Consider the following 25,611-nt stretch of genomic DNA (forward strand, 5'->3'; position numbering starts at 1 on the left):
GCTGTGGTCGTGTAAGCTGTGAATGGTATCTAGCGCAATGCAGTTTGGGCTATGTAGTTAAGCGTGGGTGTGTGGGATGCAACCGGGTGTATGTTGGCATAATAGGTCCGCGTGGACGGAGTGCTGAGCCATTGAACCTAATGTCACCGAAAAAACATAATCTTGCTGAGAAAGTATGAAAAACCAATCACATGCAACTATACATGAAATTAAAGCAAAACATGAAATAAAGATGCACAAATGATCCTTGGATCGATCAGGAGTCACTGACTCAGTCCTAGAGCAACTTTACAGGTAGCAAGAGAGTTCAATCCTTTCATTGAGCCCGTTTGGCTTCTGGGTCGACAATTTTTGGATCCATTCATTTTCTCTTTGGAGCATGAATTTGGTATTGTCTCTGCCCTCCAGTTTGGGGATGGTTTCCAGTATCATGAATTTCAGTTGAGAGATATTGTGTTTCTCTTCATTGAAATGTACTGCTAGGGTTGACTTGGTACTTTTTAAACGGATGTTTGATTTATGCTCTGTGAGCCTAGTCTTGATTTTGCGTTCTGTCTTTCCGATGTAAAGTTTTCCACATGGACATTTTAAGGCATAGATAACATTGTTGGTGTCGCATGTGGCATTGACATGAAGTTTGATCTTGTTACCCTTCATTGGATGATTAATTGTATCACCTCGGATTATAGAGTTACAGTTCCCACAGTTAAAGCACGGTTTTGTTCCTGCGTAATTGGTTGGTTTAGTCGGTTTGTGTTGCACTAGTTCACCCAGATTACGTGCTCTGGTATATGCAAATAGTGGAGGTTCCTGAAAGATCTGGTTAAAATCTGGTTCTAAGTTCAAAAGTGGCCAATGTTGGTAAATGATCTTTTTGAATTTATTGGTGGTGGTAGAAAACTTGGAGACAACCACTAGGCGTGTCTGTTGTTTTTTGGCGCTGGGTTGTAGAAGTTTCTGTCTGTCTATATTGTTGATCCTCTGTATGGAGTCTTCAATAATGTTTTCAGGATATCCTCTTTTGCGAAATTTGCATGCTACACTATAGCAGCTTCCACGAATCAAATTTGAAAACACATCTACCCTTCTCACAAATGGCACGAGCTAAACGAATTACATCGAATCCTCAAAATGCCACACAAAGGATCAAAGAAATTGCCTGCAAATTTCGCAAAAGAGGATATCCTGAAAACATTATTGAAGACTCCATACAGAGGATCAACAATATAGACAGACAGAAACTTCTACAACCCAGCGCCAAAAAACAACAGACACGCCTAGTGGTTGTCTCCAAGTTTTCTACCACCACCAATAAATTCAAAAAGATCATTTACCAACATTGGCCACTTTTGAACTTAGAACCAGATTTTAACCAGATCTTTCAGGAACCTCCACTATTTGCATATACCAGAGCACGTAATCTGGGTGAACTAGTGCAACACAAACCGACTAAACCAACCAATTACGCAGGAACAAAACCGTGCTTTAACTGTGGGAACTGTAACTCTATAATCCGAGGTGATACAATTAATCATCCAATGAAGGGTAACAAGATCAAACTTCATGTCAATGCCACATGCGACACCAACAATGTTATCTATGCCTTAAAATGTCCATGTGGAAAACTTTACATCGGAAAGACAGAACGCAAAATCAAGACTAGGCTCACAGAGCATAAATCAAACATCCGTTTAAAAAGTACCAAGTCAACCCTAGCAGTACATTTCAATGAAGAGAAACACAATATCTCTCAACTGAAATTCATGATACTGGAAACCATCCCCAAACTGGAGGGCAGAGACAATACCAAATTCATGCTCCAAAGAGAAAATGAATGGATCCAAAAATTGTCGACCCAGAAGCCAAACGGGCTCAATGAAAGGATTGAACTCTCTTGCTACCTGTAAAGTTGCTCTAGGACTGAGTCAGTGACTCCTGATCGATCCAAGGATCATTTGTGCATCTTTATTTCATGTTTTGCTTTAATTTCATGTATAGTTGCATGTGATTGGTTTTTCATACTTTCTCAGCAAGATTATGTTTTTTCGGTGACATTAGGTTCAATGGCTCAGCACTCCGTCCACGCGGACCTATTATGCCAACATACACCCGGTTGCATCCCACACACCCACGCTTAACTACATAGCCCAAACTGCATTGCGCTAGATACCATTCACAGCTTACACGACCACAGCACGCTGTTGCTTTAAACCGACAGGAACACGCCCCCTTGACAAAACCACGTGATCGCGTTCCCTTAAGCTCTCGAAACGCGGTCCATGGCGTTCCGCCAGAACCTGCGTCCACGAAAGGAGGACCCTAACAACATACATCAGGTCAGTCTTAGCCCACGAACCGAGCCCATAGCACCTAACCCGGTAGACCGCTACACGGGTACTAACGTACCTCCCCGTATTTGTATTTCACAGGAACACATGTAAACCCAGCGAACCAGACACGTAAGCATACCAGCGCTGAACCAGTATACTGTTTCCTTTCACATTGGGACCAACTGGAACATTGACGGGTGTACCTTTTTAATTACCTTCACTCGCCCTACCCCTACCCACCAGGTCCACATGATGCATGCGCCAATGTAGTTTGAACCTATGATTTACATATACATGAGTTATGATTCGAATATTTGTTTGTTTACAGTATCCTTTCCCTGATGAAGGGGTGTATCACAACCCTGAAATGCATTGGATGTATACAAAGGATGGTACTATGTCATAAAAATGAATAATGAAGAAAACTATTGATTTACAATAAGGAAACTTATGAATAAAAAGTCAACTACATTCATTGCTTGAAACTTTTTTTGAAACCTCTATTACACGTAGAGGAACAGCAGTGTGCATACAAGGATGGGGCCAGTGACCCACTGACCACACACCATGGACTGTTAATAATGATGTCGAGGGACGCCTGACATCACTTGTATAGCACCCTAAACACTCAGGAATATCTTTACAGAAAAAACGCTGTGCGCCAGCCCGACTTATTCTACTATAATAAGGATTCACCATTTCCCTCCAACTACAGACCCATAAGTTTAATTGACGTTAGCCAGAAAATCTTTTCCAGAGTACTGTTGGCTCGTCTCCAGACCTGGGTGGACGAATTTAAAATATTAAGCTCATTTCAAGCTGGCTTTAGGAGTAATACGTCCCCATAGACCAAATTTTTAGGCTCTAACTCTTGCATTGGAAAACGGTGACTACAGAGGATGCCAGCCTCCACTTGATCTTCGTGGATTCAAAATACACATTTGATCTGGTACCTAGAGGTAAACTGTGGGCTGTTGTAGGGAGACTGGGGGTGCCGTCCTATCTTTGCTATATGCTCAGGGGTTTTCACGAAGGCAATTCAAATCTTAAGGTGACTCATTTCTGGCCATGGACAGAGCAAGTCTGTGGTACAACCCTCAGGAAGCCTGTACCATAATTTCTAGATAGGAACTGGCTTGGTGTTCTAGGAAGGGTAAACTCAATCGTTTACAGGAAAGTTAAGCAAGAGGTTCATTAACAGTTGTGTTTTTGAGCATAAAAGACCAGTACATTTTAGAGCCTGCCTTGGATGAGATTCAAGCCGCGCTGGCGAGGAAACTACATTCAATTTAGGCACAGGGTTCTCCCGTTGCAAGTTTTTTCCCAATAAATGGGCAGGTACATTCTCCCTTGGCTGTCCGTCCTGCAACTACGTAGAAGAGTCAGAGCTGAATGTATGTTTTTTCTGACCTGGCTACAGTAATTCCTGACGCGGTTGGTTGATCCAATTATGTAGAAATCGGGGGAACAATCACTGTGTAGAGGAGTTTGGGTTGCTGAAATACAATACCCTATCCTTAATTGTATTTGTTTTGTCACGCTTCCTATTCTCTATGTGGTATGCACACGCATGTCGCTTTTGAAAAACAATGTACAGGATTAAGTTGACAAAACTTTAAAAAATCTTTTAGTCGGGCATGTTTACTTTTAACCTATTCATTTTTATAGACTGCTTTTTTAGTGTTGAATTAACAGGACATGAATTAAGCTCTGTTTCTGCCCAATAGCTGTATATTTTATTAATAAGGCACTTTGTATGTGTTAAGTATTTTGCTTATTTATTGGGGTGTGGGTTCACAGTCTGCATTTGTAATATAGAATTCTGGGTTTTGAGCTCATGTACTGATGGTTGCTTTTATGTATTGTAAGCTTTGTGCACTTGCACTTTTATGCTCTAATGACCGCAATAAAGTATTTGAATTGATTATTGTCCGAATCATTGTCTACTAAATGGGATGGTGAGTGCACCTGTGAATGAGGTGGAAGCGGATAGGGATCCTCAAGTTCACGCCTCTTTGGTATGGGGATATGATTAAAGTTACTTGCATATGGCCTCTTTGAAAGGGAGCTCCCTTTTCTTTGGGCTTATATTTACCTCTGGCATCTTCTGCTGCAGGTGAGATCCTTCTCTGTCCAATGTCTGGCTGTTTCTCTATCGGGTTGGCTAAATATGTGTCAAAGTTGGTGCTGTGGCCTATTTTGAACCTAACATTGGCATAGAACGCAGTTCCGAGTCAGGGGTTACAGGACCTTTATGCTGAGGAGTTTCTCAGTATCTTGGCTCTGCCAGCGTTTCTCTGGAGAAGACACTGTTTTTGAGATATAGTGGTCTCCGGGACATTGGTCTATGGCGAATGTTGGGGCCTTTTCTGCACAAACTTGGAGCTGATGCTTGACCAGGAGTCAAGACTTTTGGACACTACTTACCACAACTCAAAGCATGCTCACACTGGGTGTTGAGTTGTGATGCAAATACATTTCAAATGCTAAAACGAATGCATTGCTTAAGAAAGCATTGTTAATTCTAACACGAAGGGTGCAGAATAAATAGCCAGATGAACCTCATCCATTCCAGGCACATTCCAAATGTATTAGTGATTTTTTTTTTATTTCATGACAAGTCGTAAATGGCAAGACAATGCATTCCCTTACAAAATAATCAGAGTCTTAATTTATTTTCCAATAATGAAGTGTTAAATCCTACAAGTAGCAATTTGGCCCCTTTTTCTTACATACCCTGGTTTCCAATGATAAATTTGCAGTTTTTCCGTCCACTGTTACAGTCAAAACAGAGTCATCTTTAGAACTCACACAATCATCTCCAAAGATGTCTCTACAATAAAAATAAAAAACACATTAGTTGCAGTTGCTAAACGCATTGATAAAGAGGTTCCATTCACTGGTTTTACTGTATGTATAAAAAAAAATGTTCTGGATTGTAAAAATGATGAATGAAATGAAAGCCAAAACAATACAGAAAGCACATACAGCCACATCCCCTTTTACAATGTATTAATGCTTAGGTTAGCTTTTTGTGCAAAATGATTTAATATCAATGATAAAGCTGGTTAGGTGTAACACTCAAATTACAAAATATGGTGTTATATTTCATACAGACACCCCGATATAGGCTTAGGTAGTAACCAAACCTTTCACCTATATTTCCCCTGCCCTTACACTACATAATGGTTCTTGGTGCTGACCTTTTACCTAGTTACGGTACTGCTTAAATTACATGGGGTTTTCTTTGCAAACTAGCCTCATTCATTATGCACGAGGATTCTTAGAATCTCAGCAGGACTACCATCTCCTGCATAATAACTATGTATAAGGGTCATTCTTTCCATCATCCTAGTCTGACATGACACAGCAAGGTAGATCCCGGAGGGTACCACTTTAGTATATAAGCACCATCTCTTTGCTGAAGCAGGAGAGGAAAAGAAGGACTTCTAGGCGGACACTGCATGCAGGAACCTCTGCGTCTTGTGCCAGACACTCCAGCTCGCAGAGGTCTGACATACCTCGCGGGGTGTATATCTCCAGACCAAGACGGGGTCCCACAGGCTCTCACTTCAGATAACGGAGTTGGCTTTATCTTTAGGGGATTCTTGACTCTACACCTACATACATGCTAGGTACACTTAGGTGCATCTAGTTAGGGTTGCATTGTAGGAGCATGCATTATTACTGTCATGTATTTATATACCTCCCTCTATTCATTGTTTTAGCACTATGGTTGGTATCTACTATCCTTTTACTCTGTTGGTGCTTGTAATCATTTATATCTGTTTCTGTCTTATGGTTGTCTCAGCACACCTATTTTACACTAGAATGACACCGGTTCAATTAATGCTTATTGAAAACGCCCCCACTGTTTATTCTGTGTACATCTCTGAGACAAAGTGAGCACGAGTGACTGTCCCTTCATGAACCGTGGCAACAGTACCTTTCGATCAGAGTTGTCATGTTTGATAATTGCCAGGAACTATTCTCTCCTTGGTTAGAGAAGTTTACTGTGGCACTGCGAGCTAGCTGGTATACAGGCAAACATACCTGGCGTGGGTGTCTGGAATCAGTCTGGACACCTATCCCACAGTCTATGTTGTCTTAACGCACAGATCCTCTATAGGTTTATAGGAAATACACTAAAATGAATTCCTAATATTAAGAGCAACCACTGAACAAAAATTTTAAAAACATGAAGATAACAAGTGAATATATTTACACAGCTCACTACTAAAAAATAAAAAAAACCTTGACACTCTATATAAACTTTACAGGATGAACAGTCAGAGAATGAAGCCTAGCAGAGAGTATCGGTTTTTATGGGAAGTACTGTATAGTTTGAATTACACATAATAAACTCCTTTACGCATAGCCTCCTCTTCCTCCTCCTTACATTCCTGATGAAGCCCTGGGCCTCACTGACAGACTTCATTATGTCCATTGCTTCCTACACAGTCTTTACTCTGCGCCACTGGTCCCCCTCCCTTGGCCTGGCTCCACCCTCTATATGTCCTACCATTAAGGGCATATTACAATCAATTCTGTTGGGTGGGTGGGGGACGGCAGGAATAAAGAGTACAATATGTAAGCTAAATATTACTGCTACTTCTCCTCCTAGTTCTTCTCATCAGTGGGGATGTACACAGAATAAAAAGATATATAAAGAATTCTGGAAAAATAATCTTTCCTCTTGCAACATGCAACATCACATTGCAAAGGAAAAATAAACTGAATGCATAAAAAATAAAAAAATGAACTGAAAGAAGCCACTCCATGAAAGACGCAAAGATTTTCAATTATGTTGTTCTACCATTTTTTCTTGCCTCACTGCACTTGAATGTAATAATTTCCAGATTAAATTATCCTAGGTCTTTAGATGAATAACTGAAAACCTAGGCACAATTGTAAATGTTGTTCTAATGAAAGACAACATATCTAGACACCTGGAAATAGACCTGCCTCAAATTTGGAATATTTTTCCATGGTCTACTAAAATGGTGTAAATGTTTCAAAAGCCTCTCCACTGTCTCGATGCTTACGTGCTATAGGAATGTTTATGGATTCACTGTGTTTCACTATTCGAGTAGAAAACCTCGCTTGTGTTTTAAAGACATGCTGGACCAGAAAAGCTGCACTTTTCACACAAACATGCTGTACTCGAGTGGAGGGGCAAGGGGGGCAGGGGTTAGAATGTTACTAAAGGTGGCTGGCCTTGCCAATGATTCCCCCAATGTAATACAGAAAAATAATCTGCTAAATAAAGCTTCTGCCTAGGTTAAAAAAATCCAACACCCCTCACGAATGAAACCCACCCTACAAACACTAATACACACCATTAGCAACATTTGAAGTGGTTTTAAATTTAAGTTACAAACTCACTGGAGCATTATTTCTAGCTTCTTAGTATACTCCTCCATGTTGACAGTCTTAGGAATCTTGTACACTGCAGCTGAAATAAAAAGGTAATTGATACTGTGTATTTGTCGAGAGTTTTTCCAGCGATAGCATATTTTTCTAATATTCACATCTCAAAGAAACAGTACCTTAACAATTCCTTTTTGTTTTTTAGTTTTAATAAGTTTTCCAAAGTCACATTATGCTGTACCGAAAGTACCCAATTATTATGACCATTTAGGAAAAGGAATGCTGTTTTCAGTAACAGTGACCACATCCTAGGACTTGAGTAAGGTTTTCTCTAAAAGTTTTGAAACATATCAACACTTTAAAATGATTACACTTACCATTGGATCTTTATGAGAAAGGTATACCAGCCGACTAGTGTGCCTCATACAGGCAGCTCTTTCTGTTAAACACAGAGGTAAAAGGTTCTATCCAAAGTACTGGCCTACTGCCTGCTGCAAGTGGTTGACAAAAGTATTGCACCCAAACAATCGCGCTTCATTCCACTGTGTTCCAGCAGTCCTAACATTGAACACTTGAAATGTCTTTAACTCAGTTGACTGGAGCTACATGATGGCTGTCTTGGAGAGGATGGGATCTGAGCCGGAGTTCCACTCCTGGATCCACATATTATACACTAAACGAGTGGCCAGAGTTAGGATTAATCGGGCAATATCGAAGGAATTTGAGCAAGGGAGAGGAGGATGAGGAAGTGAAATGTGGGACTATTGAGGAAACTTCCAATGTCTTTGATGGGCAGGGCCATGTTATATATAATGATTGCGTTTCCCAAATTTCTTAATATGCTACAGAACATGCTATCTGAAGAAGCAGTTGATTTCTTTAGGGCGACTGATGCAGTACTTTGGACGTTATTATAGGATGGGAGGGAAGGTGGTGGAGGGGGGAGGGGGTTCAACGCTTAGCATTGCAAATCCAGACTAGGAGCACTTATGAGGGTGGAATCACTGCCTAACCTCCAGCTATACTACGGTTTGTCACAGCTACTTGTGGTGAATGATTGGGCTTGATCTCCCCTCCAAGAATCATCATTAATGACAGAAAACAGTGGCCCGGGGGGGGGGGGGGGGGTATGTGAGTAGACTGTATGGCATGAACTAACCCACCCAACATCCACCTCAGATAGACTTGATAGTTAAATTATGGAGGAAAGCCACTAGGAAACTTGGATGGAAGGGTAGGGGGTGCTAGAGGACCTCCCCACAGTGAGAATTTGACATAATGGCAGATCTGAAAATAGAGTGAAGAAACAATAGAATATGATAGGAGTATCAACGTTTGGCTATATTAGGGTGGACTCCTACCCTTTGAATAGTGGCAACAGCAAAACTGAACTAGTGGATAATCAGTTTTTATGCAATGCACAAGTCAAACATGCCCTGGCGGGCTACGAGGAGATACTGTAGGATGTGGTGGACGAATCTCCTCAGGAGTATTGATTATTGGCAGCCCTCTACAGAAGCATGTGATCTCAACAACCTACAGGACGCTGCTAAATAATAGCCAGCTGTCCCTTGCTGCATTGTGGGACAAATAAAAATGTGACTCGGGGAGACTAGGGGCTAAAGGTTGGGGGGAGGCATGCCCTCACCATAAGAAGGTGGTCATAAGAGCAGTAATCAGATTAGTGGAATTAAAAACATAGCACCGTAATTATTACAACCAGAACCAGGTTATTTCATATGGGGAAGACCGACAATGGCGTTTTGTGGGGATGAAGTAAACAAGGGATCTTACTGCACACCCTATGAGACTGCCCCAGGTTGCTGCCATAATGGGATTTCTCTCGCCTGCGGTACCGCCCTGGTGACAGACCCAAACCTAGCCATGCTGGCCTTCTGTTGCCTACAAAAAATTTGACAAGATATGGGGCAAATAGAGTGTATTCAGAAACTTGGATTGATACATGGGGAGGTGGGGCAAGCAACCAGGCAATGTTATTCTGGTTATATGGAATTACAGATGTGAAATACTATGATGTTGATACGTTTCTATGCTTATAATAGGATTTCTTTGCTCAAAGCACAAAATAAAACAGATTTTTTTTTAAATTACACTTCATTCTTTTTTTTTTTTTTTTATCAAAATCAGGAGTCATGAGTGAGTTAAAGATTCGTACATATGACATGGGGGCTCGTTCAAATAAACTTTAAAAAATCTATGCATCACAGAATTAAGGCTGCAGTCTGCATAGATTTGCCGATTTTCACAGATTTCCAAAGGCTATGCTTTACAAATAATAGATTTCCAAGCAAGCTTATAGTTCAACATGCATACCCTAGTGGAAAGTCCCCTGAAGGACACATTTAACAAACTAATAGGAACACTTTATTGATGTCAGATATATCGTTGACACTACAAGGACCCATCAAGGGCAGCTCTGCAGTCAGTTGTTTGGACAGTCAGACAAATACGTCTTTAATGTACAGAACAAGCACATATAAAAAAAAAAAGACTTGTAGAAAGAGGTTAGAGACAAACTGCAGGAAGAATCAACTGCTGCAGCTATAAAGATATGTACATAGAGTAATGAAAACAAATCAAACATCTCAAAAGAATATGTCTGAAATACAAGTATCTTTACAGGCAACATGGAAGTCACTGAAATTATTTTAAAACACCTAGGTTCACTCATAATTAAGGGAAAATTGTTTAACATATGTTGGTGGGGGCTAATTCGTTTAACAAAAAGTAATGCACAGTTGGTGTCAGTGTACGTGGTCATAACAAAATTGAGGGGAACCTTATCCATCACCCAAATACATAACTTAGGACGGCTGAATTCCGTGAAATTTATGATAGTGCATTCAAAATACAGACTGACAGATGGACTTATTTGATTTTTTATAATGAATTTCTACAACAAAATAGGCATCCTGGCACAAAAAAAACAAGGAAAGAAAAAGTATACATGGAAAATTAAAAAGAGGCTAGCAAAGGGGCAGTGATTGCAATGCTCTCGTGAAAAATATGTGCGGAAAAGTTTTTAAGATGCACAGGATTTAAAGTTGTGGACCCAGAAATCGAGGAGAACTGTCAACCATGCAAGAGTATTTCACACAGGAAGGGCAAATGGAAGTTGAGACTTGGATCGTAGCATTATAATTGGAGTAGTGGTCACAGTGTTGAGGTGCGTAAAACATCCTATGCGTAAAACACAGGGCTTTAAAAGGCAATCCTCTGCTGAAATGGATGCCAATAAAGTTTAGTTTAGGCATGAGTAACATGACCAAATTGCCGCAGCCTGCACACTGCAAGTACAGCCGAGGTTTGCATTTGCTTCTACAGTTTGGCGAAGGATGACATTAAAGAGGCTCAGAAAAAGGATGCTACAATAAAGACAGATTGTGTGTGATGGCGGCTGGGTAAGTAAAAATAGGGCATTTCTCAAGAGCTTGAGAACTAAAATAAGTAGTTGAAAAAGCATTTACATGGGAGAAAGAGAAAAGTTGTAGTCTAGTAGAACTCCCTTGAAAAATATAGGAGAAAGAAAGGATCCTTAGAGGACCCCACAGAAAATGGGTTGAGTAGAAGAGTGACAGGGTTGAAGAGCCACAACTTAAGTTCGATCTGGAAGAAAGGATAACCAGGCAGCCACTTACTGCCAATTTCGGATATATAGTTTAGTAATATGGTATGTTTAGCATATCGAAGGCCACAGAGGGATAGAGCACGATTAGGGCTACAGAGTTGCCTTGATCCAAAATAATCCTTAATTCCTCAAGTCCCAGAGCTAAAGCCATCTCAGTTCCACAACCAAGAAGGAATATATTCCACAACCAAGAAGGAATCCCAACTGCTAGGGAACCAAGTAGTTGCTGTCTACAAGGTACTTGGTTAATCGCTTTCCTACCACATGCTTGGTGAGTTTGAAAGGCAAGGCAGCAGCTTGGGTCTGTAGTTTGTTTTTAGTTGGGGTGGTGGGGACTACTACTGTATTCAAATCTGTGATAACCACTCCAGAAGAAAGACCTGGATTAGAGAGAGTGTGGTCACTGGACATAGGACCTTTATGCATGACTACAGGAAAAATACCAGGCAAATATTATCAGGAGAGTCAGATTTGATAAGACTGAGCAACAAACCTACAGGTTTATGGAGCAAAGCTGTCCCAAGAATCAACCAGAAAAACAAAGAGAAACTGAGTGGTTATGGAGCTGTTCAGACTGCAGGTTTTTAATGTCAGAGTAAATGTCAACTGGGCAAGAAGAGTTGCAGAAGGCTTTTAATGTTGTAAAAGACGAACTGGCAGTGTTTCTGGATTGAAGTATTTTATTGCAAAAAGTCAGATGTAGCTCTCAAAAGTGCAGTATACTTGTTAAACTGCCTATATGTCCAAATGCATCTCCTTTCATACAGGAAACATTAAATCAGCAGTCACTAGCCACTGTGCTTCAAGTTTAATTTAAAGTCATAGAAATCATTCAAAAGTACCCTGGAGAAGGTGCACTTGTACAAAAAATCAAGAGAAACTAAAAACGTTTCTAACTCATTAGGAACAGAAATAATGAAATTAGTACACATTATCACCGTAGTGAGATATGTACTGGTAGCCTCAGCCTCACCACTTTTTCCTTACTCTTAAAATGTCCTCTTCCCATGATCATGCTCACCCTCTAGGTGCCTGCCAGTTTCCAAGCACCCTGCCCTACTCTCTTACCATGTAGTTAAAAAATATACAAACCGAATGTGTGGATTTGACAGTGGTATCTTGGATTGGAGAAACAGGGGGACAAGACTTGCCAAGACCAGAATCGTTACTAGGAATAACTAAATGGTTGCATACCAGTAGGAGTAGTTTCGCAGTGTGACAAATGTTCTGGATTCACAAGCTGTGCATTATTCCGCCATCTAGCGGTTGGGCCGGAATAGTCTGTTTTTTTTTTGGGTCGGTTTCGACCACCTTTTGGTGCCAGGTACGTCCCCTGTGTGACGTCAGACGGTATCCTGGAGGTTGACGTGCGTGGTAGCCATCTTCAGAGTCTCTTTTTTCGGCTTTGTTTCTATTGGTAGCCCTTGAGATGGTAATTAAATAAGTGATGTAATCATTTGCTTCCTCACCTGTTTGATTTCCTTGTAGGGGAGGCTGGGTGGGTCGAATGTGAATCCAGAAAATTGTTCAAGATGTAAAACTACTCCTACTGGTAAATAACCATTTATTTTTGCAGCGTGAATCCTTTTCTGGATTCACATGCTGTGCATTAGATTATGTATCTGTTTCTCCCGTGCTTGGGAGGCTGTGGTGAGAGGAATGCTTTGTAATGGTGTGTGGTGATGCCCATGTTGCAGCGGCACAAATCGTGTAAATGGGTACATTAGCCATGAAAGCTACGGTTGCTCCTTTCTTTCTAGTGGAGTGAGCTGTAGGTCGTGTAATCAGTTCTTTTTTTGCATAGGCATAACATGACTGGATGGTTTGTACTATCCATCGTGCAATTGTTGCCTTTGTGACTGGTGATCCTGTGTTGGTGTGGGCGTATGCGACAAGCAATTGTTTGTTTTGTGTATTTGTTCTGTTTTTTGTAAGTAGTACAGTAACGCTCTCCTTACATCCACGGTATGGAGACTTTTTTCTGCTTTAGTCCTTGGATTTGTGAAGAAAATCAGCAGCAGAATATTTTGATCCAAGAGGTATTTTGATACTACCTTCGGTACAAAGTGTGGGTTCATTTTCAAAATCACCTTGTCTTTATGAATTTGTAGGTATGGTTCTTGTACTGTTAAAGCCTATAACTCACTCTCCGTAGGGAAGTAATGGCAGTTCAAAGGGTTTTGTCATTAGTTGTGAAAGCACAGTATTTAGACACCATGTGGGTACAGGAGCTGCCTTCGGTGGGGCAAACCTTTTTATTCCTTCTAAGAATGTCTTAAGTAGAGGAATTTTGAAGAAACCTTTGCATGCTCTCCGTCTTGTATATGCTACGATGGCAGCTAGGTGCACCTTGATGCTTGAGTAGTTGACGTTGATGTCCAGGAGATAAGTTAGATTAGTGATTACGGTCTCCTGCGTGTTGATTGAACCCATTGGATTGTTAGCAGTGCACCATGTGGTGTATCTCTTCCATTTTGCTGTGTAGCATTTTCTTGTCGATTGCTTCCTTGCCTCTTTTAGAATGTCCAGAGTTCTTAGATGCAGTTTGAGGTGACCAAATTCTATTTTTTCAGGCGCCAAGCAGCCAGCTGCAGTGTCGCTGGTTCCGGGTGAAAAATGTGGCCCTGTTGCAGATCCTTGTTTGCTTTGTTACTTATTGTCCCTTTGGATAGTTCCAGTAAGGTTGAGTACCACGTTTGCCTTGGCCCTTGAGGGGCAATGAAAATCATGCTTGTTCCTGTGTTTTTTGCTTTTTCTAGTACTTTTTGTATTAGGGGTATCCGTGGAAAACTGTAAGCAAATATCTGTGACCAATTGAGTAAAAGTGCATTCCCCTTTGACAGGTATGTGGAAACCTTGAGGCAAAGGACTGGCATTTCTTGTTCTGCATTGTTGCAAACAGATATATCACTGGAGTGCCCTAGCGATTGAACAGGTATCGAACTGCTGACTGTTTCAACTCCCATTCGTGAGAGAAGTTGTTCTGTCTACTCAGCTCATCCGCTGTAATGTTGTCTACTCCTGACAAAATGCACTGTTTGTAGGTTGATCTCCTGAGTCAGTGCCCACTGCCAGATGTCCTGTGCTAGTTTGCTCAGTGGAAAGGACTTCGTACCTCCCAGTTTGAGGTAGAACATTGTTGTGGTATTGTCTGTCTGGATCAGCACAGTTTTGCCCTGAATGTGTTTTTGGAATGCCTTCAGCGCCAGAAAGACAGTCTTAATCTCCAGATAGTTGATGTGTTTTATGGAATCCCGTTCATTCCATTAACCATGTACTTTGAGCTGGTTGAAGTGTGCTCCCCAACCGTTGAGGGATGCATCCTTGGTGATTGTCACAGATGGAGTTGGGTTTTTGAAAGGTCTCCCCTGTGCTAACTTGTTGGATGCCCACCATTGTATCTATGCCTGCACCCTTTATGTAACAACCACTAGATCTTCCTAACTTTCTGTGGCCTGAGACAAGCTGTCGGTAAGCAATTCCTGGAATGGGCGCATGTGTAGGCGAGCATGAGCAATCAGTGGAATGCATGATGCCATCATGCCTATTAGTTTCATAACCTTCCTCACTGTCAGACTGTCCCTTCTGGTAAAGGGGTGCTTCGTGGTGGATAGCTTGTATTCTCTTTTGTGTTGGATACGGTTCCGCATATTTTGAGTTTAATCTTGCTCCTAGGAAAGTTTTTTCCCTTTCTGGATTTGTGGATGATTTTTGTGGTTTATTGAAAAACAGTTTTTGAAGTGATGTGCATCTGTTTGAACAGGAGTGCGGCATGCTTGCTTTGAGTGTGCTCTTATGAGCCAGTCGTCTAGAGAGGGATAAACATGGAATTCTTCCTTTCTCAGATGCGCTGCCACTGCTGCCAGGCACTTTGTGACGACACATGGTGCAGATTTTATTCCAAATGGAAGTATCCTCAATTGATAATGTGTTCTGTTGTGTAGGGATCGCAGGTACTTTCTGTGTCTTTTGCTCATAGGGATATGCAAGTAGGCGTCTTTGAGGTCTATGGTTATCATGTAATCCCCTTTTGTATCTGTGGTAATATTTCTTGCAGGGTACACATTTTGAAGCCTTGTTTTAATATGAACTTGTTTATGAACTGTAGGTCCAGGGTTGGTCTTAGAGACAGATCCTGTTTGGGTACCAGGAAGTATGGAGGGTAGTTTCCTGCAAACCACTCCTGTTTTAGCACAAATTTTATTTTTCTTGCACTTGGTGTGTTTGCCGGTGGTCTTTGTCAGTTCTATGCAATACCCGTATTTTACCAAATGTAATATTCAATTGTCCGTAGTGATATTTTGCCATTGTTTGAGGAAGAATTATATTCTTCCCCCCACTGGTGTTGTGTGGGTCCTTTTTTGCAAACGAGTCAGTTGGAGCCATTTCCTCTTCCTCTTGAAGTTTGGCCTCTGCCTCTTGTGCAAAAAGGCTGCTTCTGATGTTGCTGCCCACCTTGGTAGCTTGACTGCTGCCCAGTTTGTTATGCCGAGCCTAGACTTTGTGACTGTTGTGCCATTTACTGCCCAAGCCAAACGCGCATCTTCCAGTGGGCTTTTTGCCATTGAAATCACCCCTTTTAAATGATCCTCTCTGCTGTAGGGCTTCCCTTGCTGTTATCTTTTTTAATCTGTTGCAGAGATTCACTGACTTCTTTTCCAAAGAGTGAACTTCCTGCTTGAATCCGGATTTCCTGAACAAGATATGTCTTCTCGGGATGGTACATGTGCACATTTGCCTGCTAGCAGTGTCTGCTGCGTCAAGAGCTGACTTAAGGCACGTATTTGCAATGTTCTTGCCTTCCTGGACAATGGATTTTTCTCTTTTTGTCTTTTTCTGGGTGCTTGTTAAGAAGCTGTTCTAGGTCTTCCCATGCTTCCTTTTACATTTTCCTCCCTACCATGCCATTCTTTTACTAACCTTTTCTGGAGGAGGCCCGGTATTGGAGACTGCAGTGGCTCTCCTTCTGGCTGTGGTTACAATGATAGAGTCTGGCACTGTGTGCCCCTGAATTTACTTAGGGTCCTTTGAGGAAGCTTTGTACTTTTTCTCCACTCTGGGTGTTATTCCCTTGCTTGAGGCTCATGACTTGAAGGCTTCTTTGCTTTGAGTCAGGATACTGGGAAACATAAGTAGGTACTGAACTCCCTTAGTGGCAGGAGCCAGGGTTTCTAATAGGAAACAAGTGTCTCTTTTCTCTTCGTCGAGGGTGACTCCAAAATGGTCTGCTGTTCTCCTGGCTATGCCACTGTAAAAGGTTATGTCGTCTGGCGGAGAAGAGTTTGCAGGATAACTGCATATCTCCTCCTCAGGGCTTTCTGTGTCTAGTTCGTTCAATGCACCCTCGAAATTTTCAGAGATTTCTTCCTCGCCAGGAAGGTCTTTGTACTACTCGGGTTCTTCGTCTTGAGGCTCAGGGGTGAGAGGCGATTTGAAGAGATAGTCTTCTCCTCCCTCGGCATCTTCTGCCTCTTCGGTGTCTATGTTCTCTGGTTCGGCGACTGGAGCATTCTTTAGTTCGAAGACAGGAGTTTTGGGGATTCAAAAATCCTTTAGGGATTCGTCAAACTCTTTCTTCTTCTGAAGGATCGCTGGCATCTCCTCTTTGAGCCTTTTTCTATTCTTTTCGACCTAGAGAACTCACGGCGTCGGAGCTCGGGATTTTCTCTTCTTGCTTGCACCCACGTCCGACTTCGACGGCGTGGCGCGCTTCTTCGCGAGTTCGGCTTGGACCCTTGGTTTCGGCGTCGGCGTCTTCTGCGATTTTACCTCGTCTGTAACCTTCGGTTGGGTTCCATGGGGCTCTTTCAATCGCGGCTGACCTTCGATCGCCTTTTTGATCGGCGTCGGGGCTGCCTTGGGTTTCCCCTTGTGTTCGTGGCCCTTCGGTTCTGACAGAGGTGTATGGCGTCTTACCTTATCAGTCTTCTTCGTTGGCTCGCTCGTCTTTCTGGGCGCAGGCCTTTTCAGAGTCCCCTTCTTGAATTTCGACGTCCAACCCCTTGTGCGTCGATTCTGCTGGCCTTCCGTGTTCGTCCTCGTCGCTGGAGAAACCCAGATCTCGGAGGGGCATCTTCTTTGTTGTCTGCGACATTGTGACTTAGTGGGCCTGGTCTCTGCTTACAGCGGGTTCTTAGAGTTTTCGGCAGGATCTCCGCACAGACCTCACAGTTTTTGTCCTGGTGGTCTTCGGGTAGGCAAAGATTACAGACGTCGTGCGGGTAGCGTTGTGCGCATTTATGGTGGCACTTGGGACAAAACTTGAAAGGGGTATTTTCCATGTCCCCTACCTCGCCATTTGTGGACCGCTGAGGTCATCTGTGGTATCTGCCCTGGAGCTTCGCCAGAACTGTGATCTTCTCTCCGCCTATTTCAATGAGAGATGAGCTTCGCAGTGATCTTTTCTTCAGCTTTCTTGATGTTTTTGGGAAAAATCTGAAAAATTCTTCAGAGCTTCTCGACTTGCTTCCAGACCCAACGGTGGAAAAAAGAATCTGAAGATGGTTACCACGCACGCTGACCTCCAGGATACCGTATGACGTTATAAAGGGGACGTACCTGGCACCAAATGGTGATCGACAGCAACCCAAAAAAAAACCCCGAAAAAAAAGACAATTCCTGACCCAACCACTAGATGGCAGAATAATGCACAGCGTGTAAATCCAGAAAAGGACCCACGCTGCAAAACACAACTCTACCACCTCCACCTTACTTTATTGTTCTTTTTTTCCATTCTCCTCCGCTTAGTTATGCTATTTCACCCAGATGGAAAGTTCCTAAACCCCAACTATGTGGACAGACTTTCTCTTGGTTATGTCCTGAAATCTGGCGTGTCGTGTTCCTCAGGTGATTTCACCATCATCTTTTTGTGGTCTGCTATTTGCTTCTACGTTTTACTCTTCCTTATTTTCTACCCACTTCTTTCTTCCCAAATTCTTTTCTATCTGACTTGATTTTCTCCATTGTGTTTAACTTTAATTTACATTGGGTCTGTGTGGCACTCAGTGAGTGTATATCGTTAGTTCTCTTAGTCAATATAAAAGGTAAGTTCAATTTGGGTGCTGGCAGGTTACCCCCTCTGACCACTGGGAGTTGAACATAAACGATAATGTGAATTGCATTGGCAAGGACTGACAACGCAGCCCGTCGCACTCCTTCGTGGAACTGAAAAGTTTCCTGTAGTAATCCTAGGTATTCCTCTAATAAATGGAACTCTCAAGGGGTCCTTAAGTTCTTAAATTTTTATTCATTACACTGAAGTTTTTTAACTGTTGGGGCACAGTCATATATCTAAGTTTCTAAGTTTTCCACCAGGAGTCAACAGTTTAAAAAAATCATTTTGAAGAATTGGCAAATGATTGAGAATGAACCGGATTTCAAAGGAATATTCACCAAACCATTGTTTGCATATCAGAGGTCAATGAATATAAAAGGGATCCTTGAATCCAAACCAAGAGATGTCAATGTCAGATACACAGGGACTACCCCCTGTTTAAACTGCGGACATTGTAACATCATACGTGGAAACACACTCAACCATCCAACAACAGGTAAATCGATTAATTTATACACTAATGCCACATGTGATACCAAAAACCTAATCTAACTGCTCAAATGTTCGAGCGGACTCCCATACGTGGGAAAAACGGAAAGGAAAATAAAAACTCCCCTAACTGAACATAAAAGCACAATTAGAAACAAGGTAATGAAAGCTCCGATTGCTGCACATTTTTCCGCTAACAATCACAATGTTAGCCAAATTAGAATCATGGTTTTGGAGGTGGTTTCTGCAAAACAAGGCTTCGACAACAGAAATACTTTTACAACGTGAAATGTACTGGATTAAAAACTGAATTCATTTAATCCGAAAGGGTTAAATGACCGGATGGGAAACAGTTGCTTCTTATGATCCTATAACATCAGATGACAGTTCATGTATTTTGAGGTCTAATGTGTATCAGACTCAGCATGATAAATGTTTGATCTGTTAGGAAGGTTTTATACAAGGCTTAATATTCTTTTATCTTTTATTCTTTTATCTTTGTTCTTTTACTTTGCCATGGTACTGGCCTCTTTTCATCCTTTACATTCATTTTTCACATTCACTCTGCCCTCTCCAAGATGGCCGCTACTTTCACTTACTCACCCACTTTCCGCTGGTTGACACTCGTTTTTATTCGACTGGTTGTGGTCGCCTAATTTCATATCGCCAGAATATCTGGGGCCAGTTCATTTAGTTTATTTTGTTTATTCTGATCGTGAACTCGCATTTGTATAAGTTTGTCGAGTTCCGGGTTAGTCTGTTTTCTATGATTATTTACAGAGCATCCACACGCATGCGTGGCGTTCGACAGAAGACTCTTTGCACAGACTTGGATAAAAGTTACTGTCTCTCATCCGGTAAGCCGTAGAAACGGGCTATAACACTATTTAATTTTTCACTATTCGGTGACGCTGTTTTACAGGGGTATAGACTGGGGTTTTCAATGCGGGGCACTTTGAACTATTTTCGGCGGCACACAGATTACTGTTTTCAGAGTTTTCTTTGAACAGTTTCTTACATTCTTAAGGTATTCTCTTGATTATCTCAGTTCACTTCACGATACTCGTTAGTGGGCACATCACAGTAGGTTTGTTTTTGAGCACCTCTATTCAATAATTACCGTATTTTTTGTTTTGATCACACATTTTCAGTTTGGCAGCAGGTATAGATTTTTCACTCATCCACTCTGAGGTCTACACGTATTCTTTCGTATCCTTTCAGCCTTGTACGCATGCAATACCAGACTCTTTAGACGAGACCTGCATGGACTTTCTCGATCTAGTTTTCTCCATTTACTACAACAATTACCTACTTCCTTATCATTTATACCCGGTTTTATTATGTTTTGATTTATAGATTCACCAAATTTCCCCTGATGAAGTGCATGAGCACGAAATGCATAGGGATTTAAATGAATTGGTTTTGATGAAATGAGATGAATAATGTCTGGATTATATATACGATGATTGGATCTATAATACTGGATTACTGACTGTGACGCAACAGTTAAAAAACTTCAGTGTAATGAATAAAAATTTAAGAACTTAAGGACGACTTGAGAGTTCCATTTATTAGAGGAATACCTAGGATTACTACAGGAAACTTTTCAGTTCCACGAAGGAGTGCGACGGGCTGCGTTGTCAGTCCTTGCCAATGCAATTCACATTAACTTTAATTTACAGCAGTCCTATTACAACTTTAATCACATATGCTATTTATATTAGAGTTGAAGTTGTAGGGTTATGACTTTACGAATAACCTCATCTAATGTAAGGGGGATAAGTTCACCAATGAAGCATAAACGTCTTCTGTCCCATCTGGCAATGCTGGAATCTGATGTAGCTCTTCTACAAGAAACACATCTTGTTCAAAGTGAGATTAACAAACTAGCTCGATCATGGCTAGGCTAAGTATTTTCCTTCCATGGCTCAAATAGGAAAAACTGTGGTGGTGTCCTTTGCAAAAAGTCTCTGGGTGTCCCTCTAGTCTCTAAAGATTGTGATATGGAGGAACGTTGGCGCATTGTTAAACTGCTCAAAAAAAATCCCTTTCATGGTATTTAGTATATATACATATATGCACATACACAAACGGCCAAGAATTCTTGGCCTCATATTTCCAATAAATGAATGCCCATCAAAAGATTACTTAATTCTAGGAGGGGATTTGTAATCTAGTTATAGAGCGCTTTATGGATAGACAATCCAAAGTTCCTTTTATTCCTTTCATCATCCATAAACAATTCAGATCTGCAACTAAATAACATGGTCTGGTTCGGATTTTTCCCTTTTATTAGATGAAATTACAGAAACACTTTCAGCAATGAATTTGATTTCAAAAAGGGAACGCCCCAGGCCCAGATGAATTTTCATAGAATGGTAACGCCAGTTCTCTAAATCTTTTCTACCCCAATTGTTTACATTATTTTCCTTCTTCAATAAAAAAACATGCTGAAGGAACACTTCATGATACGCTCATTTGTTTAATCCTCAAGGAAGGTAAAGATCTAACGCTATGTAAAAATTATAGACCTATTTTTTTGGCCAACATGGTTCACAAACATGTTTTGCAAAACTAGCTGGATTACGGCTTCAAACTCCGGTAACCAAAGCGGATAGGCCGTGAGCAAACCGGTTTTATAAAAAAGTCGTCATTTATTGGATAATACCGGAACATTTTTCAATATTTTAAGTAAATCCTGTAAATATAAACATTCTTTGGCAGCTATTTTTCTTGATGCAGAAAACTATTTGAGAGACTGAGTAGGTCATTTATTTTTCACCTGCTCAGATAGTTTGGATTTGGTATCAATTGCCTAATTTAAATTCTTTATTATATCCTCGCCGACTGCTTCTACGTTTGCAAATGTATTGATATTATCTTCTTTCGCCCTGAATAGAGGGGTTAGACAGGTTTGCCCTCTTTCCCCATTGTTGTTTATCCTGCTATTGGAACCTTTCTTACTTCAGACACTAAGAATACCCTGGGATTTCAATATGGGGATAAGCAGATCAGAATTGAAGTTCATCTCAAATCGGACCTAATTGATCCCAGAATTTCTTAGAAGTGGATACATTTGCTGCAATCTCAGGATAATCCAGATAAATTCTACCTCTTCAAAAATTTTGTTACAAATACTTTTGAGTCCATCAACTTTGCATGGACCCCTCAGAAAATGAAATATCAAGTGCTATTGTTTTCAGATAATATCAAAGACACATTCAATTAATTTTAAAACCGATATTAATTGCCCATAGAGAGGTCTTCCAATGCCTTCATTCTGTAGAAGACCATTATTGCGCCCAGTGTTTCCACTTTAAGAGAAAAAACTCCAATAGAACTACAAGGGGAAAATAATTTCAACATTGTTTGGTCAATTCAAACCTGGACGAAAATGTAGCGTAAATTCGTAAATCCTCTGGGGTTGCAAACCTTGTGCAAACATTACTTTTTATATATCATAGACTTAACATTACACAAAGTGAATCCCAACAATACAACTAATTGTTGGTCTTGTAAATCACCCTCGACAGACCTACATCACATGGTATTTCGGGCTTAAAGTATCGAAGCAAATACACTATTTTTCCCACAAATGTTATTTTCCAATGTATTGGCGGTACCAAATATCTCTCCGCTTACTGGCTGTTTATAGATCAAAATTTTGGTATGCTATTATTGTCACTTAATCACAGCTACTCCCCTAATCTCACAAGCTACATGATGAGATGCGTAAGCTGTACCGGCCAACCACCTAGTAGTAGGCAAAGACGCATAGACACTTTCTTGCATTGAGGACACGCTGTCTCACTGTTCTTTTTGTTAAAGTTTAACAATCGGGGTGGGGGGATCTGGGTGTTACACATGCATGTGTTCTCATGTCATCTGAGGGAGCAGGGAGGATGTACTAGACTTCAGACATAGATGTGGAGGGGCAGGCGACCTAAACACCCATGGGGGACATGGTCTCATGCAATTGCCAAGGGATGACCAAACGCAGACCAAGACTAGGTTTTAGACCATGATTACTGTGACACTTACCTGGAATGTATAGAGCTTGAACTCCCCAAGCTAAGCACCACAAACTGGAAATACTTACTTGACCAATGATGTGGTGGCACTGCAAAAGACCCATTTTAAATGTGCCAAGGATCACAGGTTGAAACATAAAACATATCTTCAAATTTTCAAATCATCCTCTACCTCCAAGCATAACAGAGTGGCGCTCCTGGACCACACCTCAGTGAAATTCGAGCCCATGAGTCACAAAGCGGATAAAGAAAGGACATAACAAGCTTGATTTTAGTTGAAATATGCAGAGGTTTGCATGACACTATCACTGTATCACTGAACTGGGAATGTTCTTTGTCAAGTTCTGGTACCCATGTATCATTTGCCAATGTGAATGTGTTACACACAAATATGTTCACTAAAACCTGACCTACATAAGTTATAAGTTTGTTGCACAGAGCGAGTAATGTAAACTATCAAATTGTATATCAGAGGTATTTTGATCTAGGATTGTCAAAGCTACAATCCAGACCATGCCAAATATCTCTTGGACTAGGGGGTTCTTTTGTTGTAGTTATTAACATTTATGAAAACTTGAAAAAAATTGTGGTGCACATATGTTTTGTCAACTATGAAATTAAAAGCAAGTCGATGAAAAGGAAGCCCGAATTGGCTAACACTATCGAAAATGAGTACTATCAATGTCAATAGTTTTGCACATTGAAAAGCTGTTTGTAACCTTGAGTAACATACAGAAGAATAGCACATGGGTAGCAACGGACCATAAATATTGCCCATGGCCACACTGAAGGGGCCTTTTGAGGGATGAACATTTCTACACCTAGAGGACAAATAATCACTTTTAAAGGAGTGATGGCACAGTTGATACAGAAAAATGAAACGAAAAACACAAGGGCGGGGGGGGGCGTTTAATCGATGGGAGGAAAAACATTACGCATAACACTTGAAATTTAGCGTTCACCTAGACTTGAATTAACTGTTCATCTTGTTTAAAGTTAGGATGTAACTACATTTCCTACTTGGATCGGAAGAATTTTTAACTTGATGAAAGAACAGTTCATAGTTTGCAGAACTTCTGACTCTTATTATAACAGCACCTTTAAGACACGTAGAACAATAAATCATTTTATTCATGAATTACAAAACAATTTAAACAGGGTTACCTTTATGTATTTTGGGATTTGACTGGACTTCCAAGATCACTGTTGATACTGCGTCTGCAAACATATCATTTGAAGGATTGGCGATCCACTGAATACACAAAAAAAGATGTTAGCATGCACAGGTATGGATCCCACTTTTTTCTAATTCAAGCATGAATTAGGGCAATAAATTTGCAATGAATATGCAGCTTACAAGAAATAGTCTCTTCAAGTAACAGTAGCTTTCCCAATTTCACCTGCGGCTTTCATTTCTTGACTAGTATTTCTTGTTCCTTTTTGCTAAGAGGCACCAGAAAGCTTGGTCATGGGTACCGTTTTCTTCTATACTACCATATTTCACATATTTTCCTCTGCCCCTCATTATACTTGTCTTTCTACAGTTAAATTGCGCAAGACTGTGGGGAAAGGACAATGGAGACGTGGAAAGAAGGAGAGAGTATCTGCAGTCTCTGCCCTATGAAGGCTTCACCAGGTGTAAAAATCACTTTTGTGGTACACACACTGCAGAAAAAGTAGCACAAAACAGTTATTTTCTGCTTAATGTGAAAGTACAAAATGTAGGAGCTGAAGGATAGGGGCTGTAGAGGCACACGCATGAGTACGGATGGTGGGTGGACAAAGTAGTAGGTGGAACTGAACAAGGAGAAGACTAAGGTGGTACGTTTAGTAGACCCCCAAAAATCCCATTTTTAATGGTATGCAAAAGGATCGCCAATAAAAGAGGAAGCGTCTTATAAATATTTAGGTCTAAAGTTGGGACGAGGATCGACACACAAAGAACATAAATTGGACCTAAAGGCAAAAACACATTCCTTGATCTATGCATACAGGTTACTACATAAAAATTGGATTGCCCAAATTATACGCATCTTCTAAAGGTGATGGCATCGCAAACTCTACCCACTCTGTCATACGCTCTGGTTACCTAGTGTGGCAAAGAGGGCGGGTTGTTAAACAATCTCCAAACAAAGGTGTACAAAGCTGTTTTTAACCTCCTGAAATCAGCCTCGCCAGCACAGGTGCGAATGAAATTTGGGTTGCGGAACCAGAAGTTTCAGGGCATGAGTGGCTTTGTGAAACTGTGCCATAAAATACGCTTGTCTGCACAAGGTTCACTAGATAGCATGTGTTGGAAAGAAATTGAAAATCAGTTGAATGAAACCACTAAGTGGTTGGGGAGCTTATTTGACCAAATCTTTGAGGGAGTTAGAAATCCAATCGACATGGGATACCATGCTAGATAGAGCCGGCTTTGATAAAATAACAAATAATGCTGCCAAATGGGAGTCCTTTTTGGAAGACAAATCAGCAATCTCCAAACGCCGACATGGGTGGACCTTGATAAAACCCCAGGCATACTTAGAAAGTCACTTTAATATGATGCTAAAGAAGAGATATATAGAATATCGGCTGGGCCTACACCTTTCAAAAGATCTACGACCATCTTGGAAAGGCGTCTTTACGGATTCATTGTCGCCTATGCGGGTACCATAAAGAATCACTAACCCACCTGTTATGAGTGTG

The 25,611-nt window shown here is 41.0% G+C and overlaps 1 protein-coding gene across 1 annotated transcript in view; it reads right to left on the reverse strand.

Annotated features, from left to right (window-relative positions):
* Positions 1–25,611, reverse strand: part of CPSF3 (cleavage and polyadenylation specific factor 3) — a 258,178-nt gene that overhangs the window by 18,241 nt on the left and 214,326 nt on the right. The window contains exons 15-17 of the mRNA XM_086926362.1: positions 24,088–24,175; positions 7,716–7,785; positions 5,067–5,163 (exon numbers count right to left, since the gene is read on the reverse strand). Of these exons, the coding sequence (XP_086782488.1) occupies positions 5,067–5,163; positions 7,716–7,785; positions 24,088–24,175 (255 nt within the window). The remainder of the gene's footprint in view (positions 1–5,066; positions 5,164–7,715; positions 7,786–24,087; positions 24,176–25,611) is intronic.

The sequence above is a fragment of the Lissotriton vulgaris genome, chromosome 6 (assembly GCF_964263255.1).
Source record: "Lissotriton vulgaris chromosome 6, aLisVul1.2, whole genome shotgun sequence".
In the NCBI taxonomy this organism is placed as follows: domain Eukaryota; kingdom Metazoa; phylum Chordata; class Amphibia; order Caudata; family Salamandridae; genus Lissotriton; species Lissotriton vulgaris.